This window comes from Pomacea canaliculata, linkage group LG6 (assembly GCF_003073045.1).
Source record: "Pomacea canaliculata isolate SZHN2017 linkage group LG6, ASM307304v1, whole genome shotgun sequence".
Taxonomy (NCBI): Eukaryota; Metazoa; Mollusca; class Gastropoda; order Architaenioglossa; family Ampullariidae; genus Pomacea; species Pomacea canaliculata.
The window spans coordinates 27,597,496-27,617,335 of NC_037595.1; the positions used below are offsets into that span (position 1 = coordinate 27,597,496).

Sequence of the window (19,840 nt, forward strand, 5' to 3'; positions counted from 1 at the left end):
GCAGACAGTGACCTGGTGATGCAGCTGTAAAGAGTATCGTAATCTGGGAACCCGTTACAGCTGCAAAAAGTAATGATTTACGAAGCTGTAACAGCTGCGGAAAGTCACGTGAACTACAAAAGTTTTACATGTGTAATAGTAATAAAGTGTAGGACCACGTGACAGCTGCATAGAGGATTGCAAAAGATGGTCCAACCTGCTACAGCTTCAGAAAGTATCACGACCGACGAACTTGTTAAATCCACAGCAACCCTGTCCGATCTGACTTTCCCTTCCGGCCTAGTGTTCTGAACACTTCCCACTTCCGGTGACGTCGACGCTGCGCAGTCGCGGAGCAGCTTTGCGAGTTGTCGGATGAAGGGATGAGCTTCCGTGCTGGCAGAAGAGAAGGGAGCGCCTGCAGAAAGGGATGTACCTTGTCGCCAGTGGATGCACCTGAAGCACAGGTGCGCAGTCGTGGGGGATTCGCCTGCTGAAGCGTCCTGCGACTTTGGGGAAGAGAGAAAAACTTGTCGTCTGCCGTGAACACAGGAAAGGATGTTTCAGCGAGCTGTCTACATCGCCAGGTTCAAGCTGGCCTTGAAGAATGCCAAAAAGAACAGGGAAGACAAGGAGGTAAGAACGGCGATTTTTTAAAATCTCTACCTCCCCACCCACGACTCCAACCTCCGCCCATGTTTGTTCTTTTCATTGGTGGGGTTGTGGATGGGTGGGTGGAGGTAGAAAGAACTGAGGGAGGGAAGGAAAATGTGCTATTTTCCAAACTATAAGGGAGCATAAAGCTCAGCTGCTGAATATTAGTTAAAAGGGGTTTCCGCCACCAAAGTATTCCCGGTGTTATTGAAGGTGTCTGTCCCGCATCCTCCTACAAGTCACGTGACTGGTCTCTGCCCAGCCTGCAAGAGTTCATCGGCCCCGAACGGGCCCGTTTCGGGCTGAGAAATGGGGCCGTTAAGGGAAGTTACACTCCCAGCCCGCCGTATTATGGGAGCCTAAAGTGCATCGGCCCCTTGCGGGCTTGGGAGAAATAACTCCCTCAGCCCTTCAAAGCCCCACCCTAAAAACACCTCGCAGCCCTTCCATAGTCTCTCAGCCCTCCAAAGCCCCAACCTAAAAACACCTCGCAGCCCTTCCATAGTCCCTCAGCCCTCCAAAGCCCCAACCTAAAAACACCTCGCAGCCCTTCCATAGTCCCTCAGCCCTCCATAGCCCCACCCTAAAAACACCTCGCAGCCCTTCCATAGTCCCTCAGCCCTCCATAGCCCCAACCTAAAAACACCTCACAGCCCTTCCATAGTCCCTCAGCCCTCCATAGCCCCACCCTAAAAACACCTCGCAGCCCTTCCATAGTCCCTCAGCCCTCCATAAAAACACCTCGCAGCCCTTCCATAGTCCCTCAGCCCTCCATAGCCCCACCCTAAAAACACCTCATAGCCCTTCAAAGCCCCTCTCAGCCCTCCAAAGCCCCATCCTAAAAAACACCTTTCAGCCCTTCAAAGCACTTGGTAAATACCAGCAGACAAAAAATAGACATGATTCAACAATTTATTAAATACAAGCAGATACACAAGGTTTTCATATTACTTTACAACAAAGAATTTTTCACAAATGCCTGACCAAAAAATATTCATTGCAATTTATCATATACATATACAAGCAAAAAAAATAAAGGGTTTTAATATTTATTACAACAAAGAATTTGAGTCTTCAAAAACTTCAGGCTAATTGTTGCGAATACCTGACCCCCCAAAAATGAAAAAAAATAATCATTACAATCTTCAAAACAATTTATCATATACAAGCAAAAGATAAACAAGGATTGAATATTTATTTACAACAAAGAATTTGTCACAAATGCCTGACCCCCACCTCCAAAAAAAGAAAAAAGTGCCACATCTTTCTTCCTTCCTCTTTCTTCTCCGTCTTTATTTTTTCACACCCGCTCTCTTCCTGTTTTCTTTCTTTCCCGGTTTTCTTTCATTCTCTGCATCTCCCTCCTCTCTCTCTCTTAGTTCTTCTCTTTAGCTCACAATTTTATTTTTGCAATAATGTGTGTCGTTCTCGTTTACTTACAACTATCACGTGACCGGAAATTCTGAACAAAATTGCTCTCACTCGGGTGAGGGTTGTTAGGCATGCTGGGTAATCCTCCAGGCTTTTCTGTCTTTGCAAGCAGGAAAGAAACACGGAATTACATCATTTTGGGGGATTCACATTTTTTTTCCTTCACATTCATTTCTTCTCCCTTTTGTATCAAAAGGATCGTGACTTTTCCGAGATGTAGGGGTTTCTCTGTCAGCGGACAGTGAATTCGTCAGTGTTCTTGATTCCCCCCCCCCCTTTTTTTTTGTTTTTTTGTTTTACCCAGTATATATATAATTCTAGCTGGTGGGGAGACTTGAATGCACCATTTGTGTATCAACGGTAACACCCGACAACATCCTGCTTTTACCAATAGATGTTATGGTAAAAACTATCGGATGCAACTTTAATTTTGTAATCGAGTTGGGTGAGTAGCCGGCAAGTATACAACTAATTCTCTGTAGTGAAGCTACCGTAGTGAAATGACAGTCGTTTCCATTCATTTTGTGCTTACATTATGGGTTCGATTCTCATAAAGCTATAAAACTGGTTTCTGTGCTTGTTGTGGATATCGTTTGTTTGTGTTTTATAACCCATATTTTATTTGCCCCAAAGAGTGTACATGTAGAGCTATTGCATAACTGCACATGCGTGGCATATCTCTGTGGGAATGGAAAAGTCAACAACAGAACTTTTTCGTGCTTGGACGAGGATGGAATGGGGTGTAATATTAAGAATTGCTATGTGATTGTAGTATTGTAATAGGAATTATGTATTACTACGTGATATCAGTGTTGTAGTAGAGCTAGCCAGGCTGACAATATTTTTTGCACGTGGTTAGAAGAGTCTCAAACGCCATTTTGCTTCCCAGACGGCAGCTGTGGAAAGTTAGCCTTCATTAATTTTTCGAGAGAATCGTTTTTCTGTTTGTGGCATGAACAGGGAGGAGTTGACTTGCATGCGTGCAAGACTAATTTACATTTCGCACAGAATTTTTAGGCTTGGAAATTTGTAACGAGTTACTGAAAGCACGTTGTTTGAACAACAACGAAAAAAAAAAAAAATCACGAAGACAGATTGGAGATGAGGAGAGAGAGTTTGGGGGAAGGAGAAAGAGAATGCGGTCTGCTTGTTGACTTAAGGAAGCAAGAAGGGAGAGCATCAACTGTGCGTCGGATGAATTATCCGGAAGTTACTTCCCTTTACGTTGATACCGATCGCTTTTCCCCTTTAGCTTTACGCAATTAAAGAAGAAGAACAAAATACTTTCTGCCTGGTGGGTTGTTATGTGTAGCTGTCATGTCGTACACGTTGTATCTATAATATTAGACTGTAATGTTAGCGGTTTGATGAAATGTGTAGCTTGGAAAGGAAAGACGGTGAGAGGACATGGACATGAAATGGAGAAAAAAAAAAGACAAATCCTTATTAAAGAGGGTAACATGAGGAAAAATTATTTTTTTATATCTAGCCCTCGACCTAAGGGAAAAAATCGTAATACTACATTACGACAAAGATAACACAGCAAGAAGGAAAAATGTGTACAAAGATGGGGGTTAATGTCTGCGAGAGCAAGAGAGAGAGAGATGTAGTGAAATAGAGAACAAAAGAGGGAGCAGTGATGAGTAACAGGAGAAATGATAATCAGTTCAACAGTAAGCTCACAGAGCTGTTAAAAACAAGATCAGCTGAAGAAATTCATGCTCTTTAAAACCTACACGTTTGACGGGACCTGCTGCTTTTTGTTTGTTTTCTTCTTTTTTTGAACTTGCACCTGGCAGCTCATGCCATAGTAGGAAGGTCAAACGTGTTTTTGTTTACTGTCTGCCTTCTCGTCTGTCTGCATATCTGTCTGTCCCGCACGATTGCACACGCGCACATCCACCCTTTGCTGAAACATGTCTTTTACTCGTTTTCCTGCGTGGCTGGCTGTGGGATGGAATACCTAACTAGCTTTCAGTTATTGTGGAATATAGCGATAAATTCTTAAATATTTCTAAAGCTTCATTAAGCTGCCTTTTAAATAACTGTCTTTATTTCTGTTAAACTGTGGGGAAATATTTGCTTGAAAACATACTTTGCACTTGCTTCGAACGAAAAATGCTGAGCAAGAGTATCTAAGCATTTTTTATTGTTGAAAAATAGTAAACATTGTTTATTTAGTATGAAAGATTCTTTTAAATAACATTTCTTTTTATTTATTTTAAAATGTTGCAAAGTATGTGGACGAAAACACTGTGATGCTTTGAAGTGTTTTACACTGAGCGAAAAGCCTTTCCTTCCTGTGGAAAATAGTGAAAAAACTGCTAGTTAAAGGCCTTTTGTATTATCGTTCGTATTTTTGTTTTAGCCTTGGAAAACATATTAACGAAAACGCACACTTGCTTCGCAACACTTCGTTTAACTGAAAGGAGTAAGGGAACTAACTCGGAAATCAGTAAGAGTTACTACTGAGAGGTTGCTTCCCTTGGTTTCGGTGAGCGATCAACGCATCACCTTCATCCTGGTGTAGTAGAACACGAGCTCGCGCGCACGCACACACACAAACACACACTTAAGTGCAGTGGGCGTTGTTGAGTACAGATTGGACATCCTGTAGTGGCATCCGGGGTGGGTGGAGGGACGAAGATAGGAAAGCATTCCGGTTTTTGTTGACACTGCATGTCTGTTGCACATTTACCCACTATACCTTATTTGAAAAAAAAATCAAACAAGCAGACATTACTAGAAATTGCTAGACATTACAGCCCCCCCCCCCAACCCAAAAGAAAAAAAGAGAAAAGCAAACAAAAATGTTTGACGTGACATTTACAGGAAAACAACTTAATTATCTCCCTTTATCCTGTTGTCCACATTAGGTGGCGCTGGCCACCCGCCTCTAGACGCACGCTGCATGCAGTACGCGAGGGAAGACAAATGCATGCTTGGCACGCTCCAACCTTCACACTTCCGGTGTTGGGCGATGGGTGGTCGCCGATGATCTGCATGCAAGGTCACGGCCAGCAGTCATCACTCACCCGCCGTTTGGCGCAGTGCGGGGCTGCAACATGGCGCCACTTGCATTTTCCTCCCTTGAGCTGGAGTTCTGGAGGTGGTGGTGGTGGTGGTGGTGGTTTCTGTCCTAGGGCATCCTCCAAATGACGATTTTGTCATAGCATAGTGGAGGTACACGACAATGGGCTCAACATAACAGATGCACGTGACATGTTGATCCGTGCAGTACACACACAGACACGCAACCACACCGTCCGGTAAACACAGACATACAGACATTACTCTGCTTGATTTATTAAAAATTGCACAATGAAGGAAATGAGAAGATGACAAGCCAGCCTGAAGTAATTATACTTCCTAAGCTTGTCCGTGCAAGTCAAGTAGTAATGAGCTGTTGAACATGTTTGTAAACAATCGTATAAAGACTTAGTCTCCTTAAGCATATCCGTTCACACTAGACACTATCCATATTATTAAAGTATATACACATTTTAACAGCTGATAGCTAAATTGATTTTTACTTCAGATTCGTAAAAGTACCCCAATAGGTTACATTGATAATTAATACAATTAATAATGTCATCCAGACTAAGATTTGAAGAAAGGACATTTATTCTAAATGCTACTGGATGTTTGAAAAAGCAGTTGAAGAACAAAGAAAGGTTCTTGATGTTTGCGAATATTTTGTTTTACATTATCAGAAATGCTTGTACTAGAATGGACATCAGTTTGGAAACAGGTGTTGACAAAACGAGCGATGTCTGTAGATGCTGATACATTTTACCAGTGAAATGTGTTAGTCATTTGTTCGACTCAACGCTTTAAGTGAATATCTATGTACACTGTATGGTTTTACTTGCTCTGTTGTTTTAGCCAATTATGCTCAGGTATTATTAAAGTTTTGTTTATATTCTGATTTCACTTTGTTCTCTACCACTAAACATTCACCTTTTGATACCACCCTTGTAAAAGTTCTAATTCTTTTGATCTTGGGTTGATGCTATTTAAATTCTCGCTTGTGTGGAAACATTATTTCGCTTTTGTGGCCCATCCTTTATTCTAAAAATAAATAAAACCGTATCTCGAAATAGAAAAATATAATTATCCACAGTGTGTATACGTTTTTAGGATCCTTTTATATAAAAAAAACCAAATAAGACAATTCAAGCAAATCAGCTTTACTGACAATGAATGAACATAAACCTGAACATTAGCATTATCTTACCCAACCACTCCTCCTTTCATCCTCTCTCACAGTCGCCCCGAATGGGCGCAGCAGGAAGACTTGATCGGCAAATTTAGAACCTTTGGTGCACCTGTGCCTTGCCTGTTGTATAATGAAGCAAGGTGTGCAGCAGGACGATAACAACCCGATGGCGAGTATTGTGCGTTTTCTGGGGTATAATTTGTAATATTTCTTATTTCCTTTTTAGTTTTTTTTGGCTTGATTAAAGCATTTTGTATCTCGCTACAGGGTTTTAGTCTTTCTTTGCATCTTTCTTTATTACTTTCTATTTCTTTTCTTCCATCTCTTTATTCTTTTATTACCCACATTATCTTTCTCGTTTTTTTTATTTTTTCTCTGCCACTTTTTTCTCTCAGTAAACATTCTCCCTCCCTTTCCGTCTCTCTTTTTCTTTCTCTCTTCTGCATCTCCGCCTTTCCCTCTTTTTCATTCCTCCTCACCCCTCTCTTTCCCTGTCACCCCATCTCCCTCATAGATAAAGGAGGGGGGAATATTGAGAAGGAAGGAGGTATATCAGCGAAGGGTGGATTGCGAGATGGTGTGAAGTGTCCAGGACCGAAATACCCGGCCTTCAAGCCTCTACAATTGTCTGCAAGCAGACGTTTCTCTAAAATTCTAACCGCCTCGACGCCATGTGTCTTTCGAAGCCTTTCTTGGATGTTGGCTGCACCAAAGTTGTACTGGCATGTTCGGTATGCAGAACACAACGCCTGCCAACGTATTTTTACGTCACAACACGTGGGCGGGGATGTGGGGGAGCCTGGTGTTGGGCAGCCCAAGTGTACACATGGCGCTGGATGTACGTGCGTGGAATGCCAGGCGCAAATAAACCCATTGACGCTGGCGAGGCCTCGCTTTGGTCACAGCTTCTCGTAATCTTCCGCCGAGCGGCGCTTTGTTGGCGCGCGCAGGTCGCTTTCCTGACGTCACTTCCTTCTTGTGTGCCAGGGATGGCGAACTGTCAGACCCCGTAATTTTGGGGAAAGTTTATGTTTTTATTTTTGGCACGAGGCACTCGGCGAGTGTTAGTATATTTCTTCAGAGAGGCTTGGCACTGCTTGCCACGGCGCTTGGCTAAAGGTTCTCGCTGTTGTCTCCCCTGGGACACCTGCCCGCTAGGTGGCGTGCTTCGTAGACTCGACCCAGGTGCTCGACGCTTCACACGTTCTTAACCGGACAGACATGCACAAACATTTGTCGGCTGTATAAACACTTCGCCAAACTTAGTCGAACTTTCGTCCATATTTTGTTAGGTCAAGAATGGCTTTAATCAAATTAAACTTCAGTTTACTCTTTCACTCGCAATTTTAAAAAAAAAGGTCTTAACACACATTTGTGCTCTACTAACCATGTTTTCTCATCAATAACAACAAAATTATATAACAACAAACAAACAAACAAACACTAAAACTGGATGTCCCAGTCACAATGTCGGAGCCATTCCGCAGCACGATTGCCACCTGCGAGCTAAATTAATCACCTGCCCAGGTGTCCTTTTAAAAAATCTCCGATCCTCCTCCGGGACAGGCTAGGTGGTCGCGGATCGCTCGCTTGACGTGTTTGTTTAGTTCTGCTCCGGCAACTGTAGACAGCAAGGTCAAGGCTGGCACGAGACGCCATCAGGGGAGCACGTGCAGGGGAGGAGAGGGGAAGATGTACGTCATACTACGGGACCCATCACCCTCCGCAGCACGCTGCACGACGTCTGTGAGGTTGATTGTGTCCAGCTTGCAGTCAGCTGCCCTCGTCCACCCTGAGTATCCGTCTGTCCGTCTGTCCATCTGTCCGTCCAGCAATACAGCCAGCCAGCCAGCCAGCCAGCCAGGGACCGGTCTCCCTGACAATACCACATCGCTTATGAGCAAAACAACAAAAAGTGTTAAGAAGGGAGGGGGACATGAGTGGCAGGCTGTGTTTCGGGAGATAGCCAGGTCGTGTTCCACAATCAATAATAATCGTTATGCACTCCAATCAGGCAGGAGGGTGACAAGAACTGGGGGGAGAAAGAGAGAAATAACATATGACAGATTTTTAACAGAATAAACAAAAGACATCTAGCCCTCGATCTAAAACATTACAAAACACTGGATCGCTACAAAACAAAAGCATTAAAATTAAAAAAAAAAAGATTATGTTTATAGATAGGGGTCGGTGTCTGAACTGACAAGGAATGGAGAGAGAGAAAGAGAAAGCTGTCAAAAGCAGATCCTGTTCGTGCCTGCGTCTGTGTGTGTGTGTGTTCGAGTGTGTATACGCAGGGCCGTGCTTAGGGGCAGGCAGACGAGGCATCTGCCTAGGGCCCCGCACATTTCATTAAATAACAACCGTGGCGATCGTGGTGTCAAGGGCCCCGCACATACCCTATGCCTCGGGCCCCGCGGGGGGTAAGAACGGGCCTGTGTATACGTGTATATGTGTGTGTACGTACGTATGTATGTACGTATGTATCTAAGGCAATTGAAGAAACTTGTGCAGATGAAGCTGTTGGAGAATCAGTTGACAGCTCTGTAGTATCAGATTAGTTTTGTTTATTTGAAATCCCAATTACTGATATTTTTTCAGTACTCGGGTGTCTTGAAAAAAATAGAGCAGTTCATTGTGTTAGGTAGTGCTGCTGCCTGATCACGATTTTAAAGTATTTAAGTAATTTATTGTGAACTGACCTTTCAAAATCAGCTTTTTATTTATTGTCAGTTTCAATCGCAAAATTACGAGAAATAGAAATTGTCAAAAAAATCAAAACTTGCTACCTATTAAAGCTATAAAAATGTTTTGTAGAACTGAAGTCGGGATGAAAAAAAAATCTATTTGCCCGTGTACTTTTCTTTTTTACTTATTATTAATTCCAAAATCGACCTGGGGTACTTACTGACATTAAGGAAGAATGTCTAACATGGCAAGAGAGAGAATTCCAAAGCTTATGTCAATAAACCGAAAACCAAGGAGAACCACGAAACATGCATTTGCCTTCCTTATGATATTTGTTTATTTAATAAAAATAAATATTTATTTATTCTTACGAAGACAATTCATCTAAAAGCTCAAGCCTCGGATGATCGTAAGAACAGACAGACAAAGACTCTTACTGCTTCAGGATTTCATCGCTGACAATAACATTTGTGGCTCCAGGCACATAATTATGTTACAGATATCTGACAATTTGTGAAAAGTGAATATTTTTATGGGTGCATTTAATAGTGAACAAAACATTTTGGTCTCCGCAATTTACATCTTGAGGACAGGCGAAAAAACAGAACATGGTCTGAAGGTAGGACAAAGAGGAGATAAAAATAATTAATTGTACATCTGGTGGACCATTGCCGGTGCGTGTCAAGACTGGCGGTTGTGGAGAGGGAGGTAGTTGGGAGGTTTTACTGCGCGCGATAAACCTCTAATGGTCAGCACACGTGTTAAGCCGCCATCATCATCATTGGACGCTTCGGGAGGCAAAATGTTCTCTGGCATCACTGCACTCACCGAGCTTCTGGAAACGATCTATAGAGCCAGGTCTCTCTCTTCCAGCAGCAGGGAAGATAATTATCACAACTGAACCTGTAAAGTCCAGTCTCTCGGGGTGAGGGGAGCTCAACGCGAAGTGAAGGAAAGATTACCAACACAACAATTAACCACACAACAAAGAAACACAAACATCAACAAACAGATGATATTGTGACAGACACAAACGAAGTTCTTGGAGGAAGACGGAGAATCAATGGGTTTTGAAAACTATTTAAAGGGTGGATGCTGAAACCAGACTTGACAGCTTTGAGAATTCCAGACTGTGGCATCAAGAAAGAAGAATGATTCTGAATTTATTTCGTCTGCTGTTTGGCGCAGAAGTCGTAGAAATTCCTCTCTCTCTCTCTATCTATCTATATAAATATAAACTATGGCGTCTCTGAGCTAAGACATTTTTTTGTTGTTGTTGCCATGGTAGGCGTCTCTGACCTAAGAGGTCTTTTGTTGCCATGGTAGCGGGGGCCTGCGATTCCAGCCTGACAACATGAGGCCTGGGAATTCTTCTGACGCTGTGAGGAAAATGATGGAAATGGGACTCGCCCCGTGTTGTTACAGACTTGCCCTCACGTGAAATTATTGTTCGCAGTAAGAATAGATGAGACAGATTGTCACCGCCAGAAGCCGTTGACTGAGCCAGGGCTGTGCGCATGTCAAGCGTTAAGTCGGACTTAGCGTTAAGTCTACGTTTTTAACTTAACTTGTAAAAGTCATCGTTGGTTGTTGTCCATGTAAGGTCTTGACAACGATTCTTCCAATTCAGGAGGACAACACAGTTGCTTGCAGTTCTGTGAGTGTGTGTGTGAACCTAATCTCAACCCAGACTTTAGCGCAAACACTAGACCAAACAACATCGCTAACTCATGAATATTTAAAGAGTTAAAACAAAAATAAAAACAACAAACCTGCAAACGAAAGAAAATTAAAAAAAGAGAGGAGAAAAGCTGAAACAAGTCTACAAAAGGGACAATCGTATCCAACACAAGTCGATCGAACTTTCCTACAAAAATCCTTCTCCTCATCACTGCACGACACCAGCGCCCTTAAAGCTCAACAAAGCTACATTATTTAATTCTCTTTTTTTATTTTTTTACACTTTAAATTCACTTTGTTTGGCTGAGATTTATTGGTCCCCGCCCCGACTACAAGACGCCATTTTTTCTCAGACGCACGGTGTTCGCCGTGAGACAAGCGTGACGTCAGCGAAGGATGACCTCGCAGCTGAGGTCAGCATGTACACCGTGTTTTGCTCGACGCATGCACAATGGTGACGCCGGTGCCCGGGGCTCAGGGGAGACAAACACAAAACAGTGTCCGGCCTATCGATTGGGTCCGTTAACTCTGATACCACGTGATCTGTCAGCTTGGCTGTGTGTGCGCGTGCGTATTTTTATTTTGGTGTTTACTTATCCTACTCACATTTAAAGACTCCCACCTCCATTCCTGACTTCTCCCTCTTCCCACACACCATCACAGAGAACCTCCTACCTACTCTCGAGGTCCCTCAGTGTGTCCGAAATGGCGACACCCACTATTTTATGCGGAATATTTAGTTACTCGTGGGTTACAGGAGTTACTTCATCCTTCATCCTGCCGTTCTGTGACGTAACTGTGAACCAGGAGTACATAAGTCCTTCACAGTCTCCTGGAGGTTTGGAGTGTAGTCATAGAAACAGGGTGACTGTGTCGACTTCCGATGTCTGCGTGTAAACACCGAGCACCCGTTATAATACCCTGGAGGTGATCATGGCAACATGGCTGCAGACCCTTACAGCAAAACGGATTTTAATCATCGCACTGTTGCCAAGGAAGCTGGGTTTTGATGCTTTTGAAGACCTGTGGGCAAAGTCTTCAACCATCAGATGTATTGGCAAAGTACTTTGGTCTTAGCGTGTTGACCACAGTTCCAATGTCCCGAATATTCGCCACAGGACCTTTGGCTGACTTCAACCTTCACACACAACTTTGCCAAACTTGGTCCAACATTTGACAATATTTGTCGGACAAAAACAACCTTTGCAGGGCCATGGACTCCCTAGTTTCTGAGGTATCGCTGGAAGGGAAATAACTCTAAACCAATGTTTGGACTGTGTCGGCAGTTGTCGGTGTTTGTCGTCCACGACGTAAATGGCGATGTTTGGTTGTTTGAGATGGTGGCGTGCAGTCTGCAGCTCCATGCTGAGGTTCTCTCTGGCTTTCATCTGAAACTGTTTCCTTCGGAGCTGAAAATGTCCACGTGGCTGAAAAATTTGCCTGGCTTGTGGTTGGTCAGTTTGTTTCTGGCTGAAGTTGTGGATGGACTGACTAAATTTTTTTGTGGAGAAGTGGAAAAGCAGTTATTTTTTTTCCTACCTTCCACACTCCACATCCAACGTTCGCTCAACATCCAACCCATCCGAGAAAGAAAGATTTTGGATTTAGTGGTGATGGGGTTGATGTCTGATTTGCGTGCACACGTCACTGCAAGGCCTTGTCAAAGATGGAACATCAACAGATACAACAAAACAGCTTCCCTAGGGCACGCACACACTCACGCACGCACTCACACACGCACATATCACGTGTACTTAATGTTAATCTTACTTCCATACCCGATCCTCTTTTCTCCGCCACCCTCCCCTGGCCCAGCTTACATGCAGCAGCTCCAGTCAAGTCTAAAATCCGCTCGGTGCATTGTCTGCACTTCTGACCCCGATGCCCCAACACGTCACTGACCTCAGGCCTGTCTGACCCAGCGCACGGCACGATCACGTGACTGGCTGGGGCAGGGGGCCGCGGGCGCGCAGTGGGTTAGTCGCGCTGACCAGTTGCCGCGAACTCGTCTGCGTCTGGCACCGCACGGTGTCGGGTCGGCCGTGTCAACAGATTATACTAACCCACCCGCCCTGCCACCCCGACACACATCAGGCTGCAGCAGTCAGCTCGGCATCATGGAGATTATCGATTTCTCCACCTGCCACCCAGACTGACCCCACCCGGCATCGCGCACTCTATTTTACTGAATCGCACTTCCGTTGTGGTCCAGTTCCCATGCGTCTCTCGATTTTTTTTTTTGTCAGCTCGCAGGCGATTAAAAAAAGTCTTGAAATTTATTTATTGACAAAAGATAATGTGATTAACAAGACAGTTCTGCTCAACACACACGCACGCGCGTGCACCTCCTTACAGTTTCATGCAATGTTAATGACTGTAAACACTTCGACAGAGACGATGATCGATGACGATATTGTCACGTGACTAAGCTACCTTCCATCTTGTCCTTCAAAATCTCTACCTCTCAATCTCTACTTGCATGCTTCTCCTTCTCTCTACTTTATTTTTCTATTTTGTTTTCGTGTGTGTCTGTTTGTGTGTATGACGGCTTTCCGGCAAACAAAACTGAAAATATATATTGCTTCTCTCATGATCAGCCAGGGAAGCGAACCTCAGCCATCAGGGTGTAGAGTTGTCTCACACAACACGCTCGCCACTGGGAAACATTTCTCTGCACCGTCCCTCACTCGTAAACAACAACAAGATGTCGGAGGTGCAGGGCGGTGCTCCAGGCCAGAAAACCTCTGGCGGAAGTCGCAATGAAAGACTGGAAATCGGCAGGAAACAGACCAACGACTGCGCATGCGCATTGACTTGGGGGTGGGAGCCCACGACACTCGCACTTGTCTCACACACTGCACTTGCAATGTACCCTGTACGTCATCTGTGACCCGACAGTAATTGTGACTCACGTAATCGATGCGTTGCGTGACGGAGGAACGTTAGAGCTTAGCAGTGACGTGACGTACAGCACCCAGGTCACACCAGGTCTCGTCACTGTTTTATTTATATCTATATATACACCGTTAAGTAGCGGCGTTATTGGAAATTATTACCAACCGACTGCAAAAGAAAGATTTTTCTGTCGGAGGGGCAAAATCGTAAACACAGTCTTTACAAAGGGAAGAGGAACTGGGTCACGCAGAGGGTCACGTGTTATTGATGAAGTGTGGGTGCGCGTGCACTCATACACACGTATATGCAAACGTGTTTGATCGCTCGTACATACACGCAAACATATAGGTGCACACACTGACACACATTCACTCTCCATCTCTCTCTCTCTGTCTCACACACACACACACAGGCAGACATCCAGCATCAACACACAACAACACACACCGACACGCACACATAATCCGCAGATGGACACCCACGCTCATATTCACACACATACAGAGAGAAAATGTTTATACAATCACACATACAGGCAAATTAGCGCATGCACACACACAAACACACAAACACATGAGTACCCACGACAATAACTGTCATATCTCGGATGCCACGTCACCCAGTGTCACTGTCATTGTCTGGCGGACAGTCGGATGGTACACAAGCGATAACACGAGCTCAGCAACATCAACCAGTCCTGCCAGAAACTCGGCAAACCCTCGCTAAACCATCCTCACATCAAAGCCCCGCAGTAAGACGATTACCTACAACCTATTTTCTGAGGTGAGCTCGAAAAGGTGGGTGTGGTTGGCAAGTGGTAGGGGGGAGGTGTGACGAGTGACGTGCGGTCTGGAAATCAGGGAAGAGGAGTGGGAGGATGGAGAGGAATCTCAAACCTCCGAGGCTGCTTGTAAACGGAGAGCCGATCGATTGGAGGGGAAAGGCAAGATGCGGGGGAAACAGGAAAGGTGGAGGTATAGAGGGGGAGGTAGGATAACTGATGAGTTTCCATGAAGCAAATGTCTTTGGGTGGGTAGTTGGAGGGGTGGCAAACGAAAGGCCTTCTCTGTCTCCGTCTATCTGATGTTGGTGTGTGTGGTCATCATTAAAAAAATATTACTTACCTTATAAAAAAATTCGTCGCACAAAGTAGGTGTAACTTAAATTCTGAAAGAATAAATTAATTTATTGAACCACATCGATGCTTGAATGAGCAATTCTATTACTGAATAACATTATAATTTTTGTTGATGGTTTGAAAGAGGAGCAGAGGGAGGTAGGGAGGCTGGAGAAAGAGTGAGAGACTATAATCGCCGACGGCTTTATTCGTTGAATATTGTGAAGATGGAACTGGTAAGAAGACTCGGGAGGAAGAATTGCTGGCGTTGGTGCTTGTGTGCCGGTGGCTGTGGAAACTGCTTGTCGTGCAAGTCTCCTCCGCAGCCGTCGATTGATGCCGTGGCTTCCACTCGCCGCCTCCGTCGCTTCGTCTGCTTTCGTCGCGGGTTGAGGTCCGCGCGCTGGTCGTGGTGCCGTGCGCTGGTGGAGGGGCTACGGCCACGGCGGCAGCAGCAGCTGTTGATGCTGGCATTGGTGTAGTAGTGTAGCAGTAGAGGTTCTAGCTGTAGGATGGACGGTGGCAGCGCTGTGCTCGAGTGGGATGACGCCAGCAGCGGACGTGACGCGCCAACTCAGCGATAGTTGTGACGCGCGCGCGCGAACGTCAGACGTGACTTGGATGTGACGCGACAACGCGACGTCAGATGTTGGTTGCGACTATCGCGTTGTTGATGTAAGAGTGCGTTGGTGGTTTGAGAATTCGATTCAACAACATCGTGGATTTCATCGATTGCACGTGCGGGCCAGAGGGATAACCCTGACACAACGGCGACAGAAAGGACGATAATCTGCGCGTGATCATCCAGGATTATCTTACCGACAACTCACAGTCACTGTCGTGCGCATGTGCGTGTGTGTGTCTGTACAGCTGTGTTCTTGGACGTCAACTTCTCAACGTTGGACATCTATCTTTCCTCTTCTTTACAGTGTCAGGGTTTGTTGAACTTTCTGCTACTTGACCCTGCATGTCTCAAGCATTGACCTCCGCCATTTTGAAGCTGGACCTTACGGTGTTCATGCTGCTGCTGACGTGGCAGATAATTTATTGGAATAACAGATGTTAAAATTGACCATTTTGATACCACCCTGCCATTACTACTCTCGTGAGTGAGCTTCTCATGGTCCTCACTTGGCAACCACCTCCTCCTCTCGTCTTTGACGAGGGCGCATAACTCCACGTGTCAAGAAAACTCTCCCGATTGTGTTACAGAGGATTCAATGGGACACATCTACACGTCTCCCCAGGACCTCGACCGGTCACCGGATGATTTTAACCGTTAAGAATCGGTCTCGCAGACAGACCGGTCTGGTGGAGAAAGGAGGATGAGATGGAGGAAGGCAGAAATCTAAGACAAACCATTCTCCTCGCCAATTTTTCAGGAGTCGTCGGCAAACAGACGGGGATGTTGTTGGACGCCCTCAGACGCTGTGGCCGAGTTGTCTCCCCTTCGCACTCTTGGCGTTGGGGCTGTGATGATTGAAGTGATTGGAAATAGTCTGGAGGCGCGCCCTTTGACCTTTCGAAAGGTCTTTCGCTGGTGCTGATTGCGACGGGAGGTTTGAGCGCGAGGAGTGTCGCGGGCGGTGTTTGCCGCACCGTTTGATCGTTACAAATGTGGAAACGTCACCGCTGCGGTTAAAAACGTCATCGCGATGCCGAAGAGCAAGAAGAGGCTAAAAATGTCACCGCTTTGATATCAAGCGCCACAGAGAGGATGGAAATGTCCCAGGTTGAGCAGAAAGCACGTGACCGAGATAACGAGGTGCAAGAAGAGGCCAGAAATCTCTCGGCGTCGAGAACAAACGTCACGGAGTGAATAGAAACGTCACATGCGGTAGCGAAGAAGCTGCTTTGATGTTGCCTTTCTTGGAAGACGCAAGATCACGTGATTTATCCGTTATGCGTGCGTGAGTGCATGGGAGTGGGCGCTTGCGTATGCGTGCTTGGACCTAGTTCATTCTACGCATCGTCGCACGTTTACCTGTTACGTTGTCGAGGGTGATAGAGGGGGTTGATAGAAATATCAACAGATATACGATGAGGTTTGAACCTACAGCCGAACGTACCACTTGGAGAGAGGTGGAGGAAAACCTCGCTACTTCGTGCGGAAGAAAGAAGTAAACAAAAAAATCCCCTCTTGTATACAAACATTTGTCTTCATGAGACAAGCTTGAGTGAATCGACATGCTAATAAAGAAATATGGAGGCGATCCAAGTTTCCTATCTTCACTACCCGCCATCCACAAACAAAGCGAAACAAAATAAGACAAAGCAACCCCACCTCTTCCACCAACGGGGATGAAGCATCCTCCCTACTGATGATCAGGTGCTGCATGACTTCCAACTGAGGCAAACGAGGGAGTACCTGGGGTGGTGGTGGCTGAGATACCTGTAATCACTAACGGACACTAACGGCCATGACAGCCCACGCACCTCGCAGATGGTTCCACATCCCTGACAGGCGGCTCGGGGTCATTCCTTTCGGGATCTCATCCAGGCTCCCAAGTACAGTGGTGTGATGGAGTCGGGATGTTTCCCCCGTGTCCCACTCAATATAGGAGGAAAAATTTACTTTTATCGGCGTGAAGGGAATCGAACTCTAAGGTCCACAGTTTGAAACAATCTCAATTTCCTTGCCGGTCAGTTATTGATTGCGGCGGACTAAGTGAAAAAGAAAACGAATCCCAGTCGCTATCTCACAGGAGTGTGAAGGAGTCCCAGGAGAGGTATGACAGTTGTTCTTGCAAGTGTATTGATTATGTGACAAGGACTGCGAGGTAGTTCGCTGTATAATCTGTCTTACATAACTAATTCCTCCTCTGCCCTCAATTTTTCTGTCTTCCCAAGAGACCAGATGCAACCTTGGGTCCGCATGACAATCATGGAACAAAAATTACAGTTGGTGTTCACCAGCGACAGAGAAGGCGCAGCAGAACATTCTGGAAAGTCGTCTCCATGGTGCAGCAAGTGTCGTATTTTGAGGAAGGATATATTTAGACACCACTCATGTCAGGCAGCACGGTTACAGCACTTCTGGGAGCCTTCATTATTTTGTGGAGGCGAGAAAAAAAGAACTGGAACGTAGTCTTCAAAGCCAATTACTGGCTGAGACCAGCACTAAACTGCTTGATGGTCTTTCTTTATGCCTCCATCCCTGCATATCTCTCCTTCCCTACAGTGCAGGTTCGTGTATTCCAACAGGAAATAGTTGATCAAAATTTCTCCTCTCACATAAAGTGGTTCAAAGGAATCTGAATGAAATCGGAACCATACATAATCTTGTGCACGGGGGACACGGAGACGTGTGTTCTTCAAAATCCTCATTCCAGTCCAATATTTGTTTAAATGCGCCGGAGGAAATAGAATGTAGGATGGATCTTCCTGAAGTCAACTGGATTGTTTGTTTGTACCAAACCCATCAGAGAAGACCAATAAGAAAAAAGAGACCGTCTGACATCAAACTGTATAATCGATGGTCAAAGAAATTTTAGTTTAGCCATCGAGAGTTGCTATTGGTTGTTCTGAACACGCAGACAATCAAATAATATTTTTTAATAAAGTAGAAGTACCAGCAACAATGTCCTAAAAAAGCCAAATGACCGTGGACTGTGTGAAGAAGTAAATACTGAGGAATATGGAATGGAACATCATTTCTCTTTAGACGGTCTGTCTCTCTGTCTGTTTGTTTTCAGTTTCCCGGGAATCAACTTGTTTTTCATCGGCGTGTGGCAGGATCGCCAAGAAGCATTTCCAACATTTCTCTGTAGTGTTTGGCAGCCGTTCACTCACAGTTAGAGAATTTATTTAAGCATTTACGGTTTCCATTGATCCTGCGATTCATGTCTATGTGTGACATTTTCTCCTCTCGCTGCCTCGGAGATGCTGCACGAGACCTGAAATGTCGGAACGAAATCCGAGAATGACGTAACCATTATCCGGGTATTCTGAAGAATTTTTTTTTTCCGGTTGCAACCTCGGCAGTTTTGCCATTGACTCTGGCAAACCGAGACTGAGAAAGAGCTTCGACCTATGAATGGTTTAGAAGTGAGTGTGGTTGGCTCGTGATCTTTCGGGAAGTACGTCCTTGAGGTTTTTTTCTCCGCCATCTTGTGACAAAAGTGCACAGCTGTCTGCTGAGATGTGGAATAACCTAGCTCCACCGATCAATCATAAACCTGTTTTCACTCCTGACATTTTTCGCCCTGCACTGGGACACAGAGTAAACGAGTTTAGGCTCGAGTGTAAACCTCCTTTCTGTCTCTCCGAGGTCTTCAGGTCAGAATGCTGGACACAGATCCTAGTCCAGGAGGTCTGAACTTGTTGAAGAGAGTGACCGAAAATATTTGGAGCCTGCGTTTAGACTTGCAAAAACATTTTGTATGATAAGTACAGAGTATTTCTGGTTGTTATTGGAAATGTTTAATAAGTGACACGTGACACGGTTAAAAGACCGATTGACAGGAACTGAGGCATGCGAGGGAGAGAAGGCAAACAGCGATGTGACACGTGACCAAAGGGTAGAGGAGAATGAGTTTGTGAGTGAACCCCGCTTCCAGAGGAGTACTATGGCCACAGGCTCTGTGGCCCAGGCAAGGCCAGCAGGTACCCGGATTCCAGTGGTTGGCAGCGCCAAGCCCACCACCCTGTCTGCATCCTCCCTTCCCGTCCCGCAAACTGTTGGAAGCAAGAGCAAGATAACGGTAGGAAGAATAATATGTATGTTTGTATGTCTGTAAGTTTGGATATGTCTGTGTTTGTTCACGCGTGTATATATGTGTGTATGTAGTCTTTTGGGGTTATTTTTGTTTTATTTAAACGAAATATTTCCCATCCCATCAACAAAAATCAGGAAGCAAAAAATATAAAAGTCATTGTTTACATGGTATTCATTGGAAACAAATGTTTGTTGATAAATTCCAGTATACTACGAGTTGCGTGTGTTGTCAAGCTCATGTGTATTGTCAAGATTGGTAAGCAAATTATACACTAGATGAGATAAACGAGAATTTTTGTAGTCTCGTCACCGAGCATCTTACCATGCATACGCGTTCACCTATCGTTTTTCGCATGACCTTTCACCTATCCTCTCACATGATCTTCTCACCTGTCATGTTGCGTTATCTCACCTTTCTTTTCACTTGTCTTCTCTGGAACCTGATCTTCTGCCTTTCTTC

The 19,840-nt window shown here is 45.0% G+C and overlaps 1 protein-coding gene across 2 annotated transcripts in view; it reads left to right on the plus strand.

Annotated features, from left to right (window-relative positions):
* Nucleotides 1-19,840, plus strand: part of LOC112565664 (neuron navigator 2-like) — a 207,750-nt gene that overhangs the window by 30,235 nt on the left and 157,675 nt on the right. The window contains exon 1 of one of the 2 annotated variants that reach the window (XM_025241280.1): nt 14,343-19,366. The exons of the other annotated variant lie outside the window; for it this stretch is intronic. Coding sequence (XP_025097065.1) covers nt 19,232-19,366 — 135 coding nt within the window. The 5' untranslated portion in view covers nt 14,343-19,231. Of the gene's footprint in view, nt 1-14,342; nt 19,367-19,840 lie in introns of those variants that run through there. 2 annotated transcript variants of the gene reach the window in all.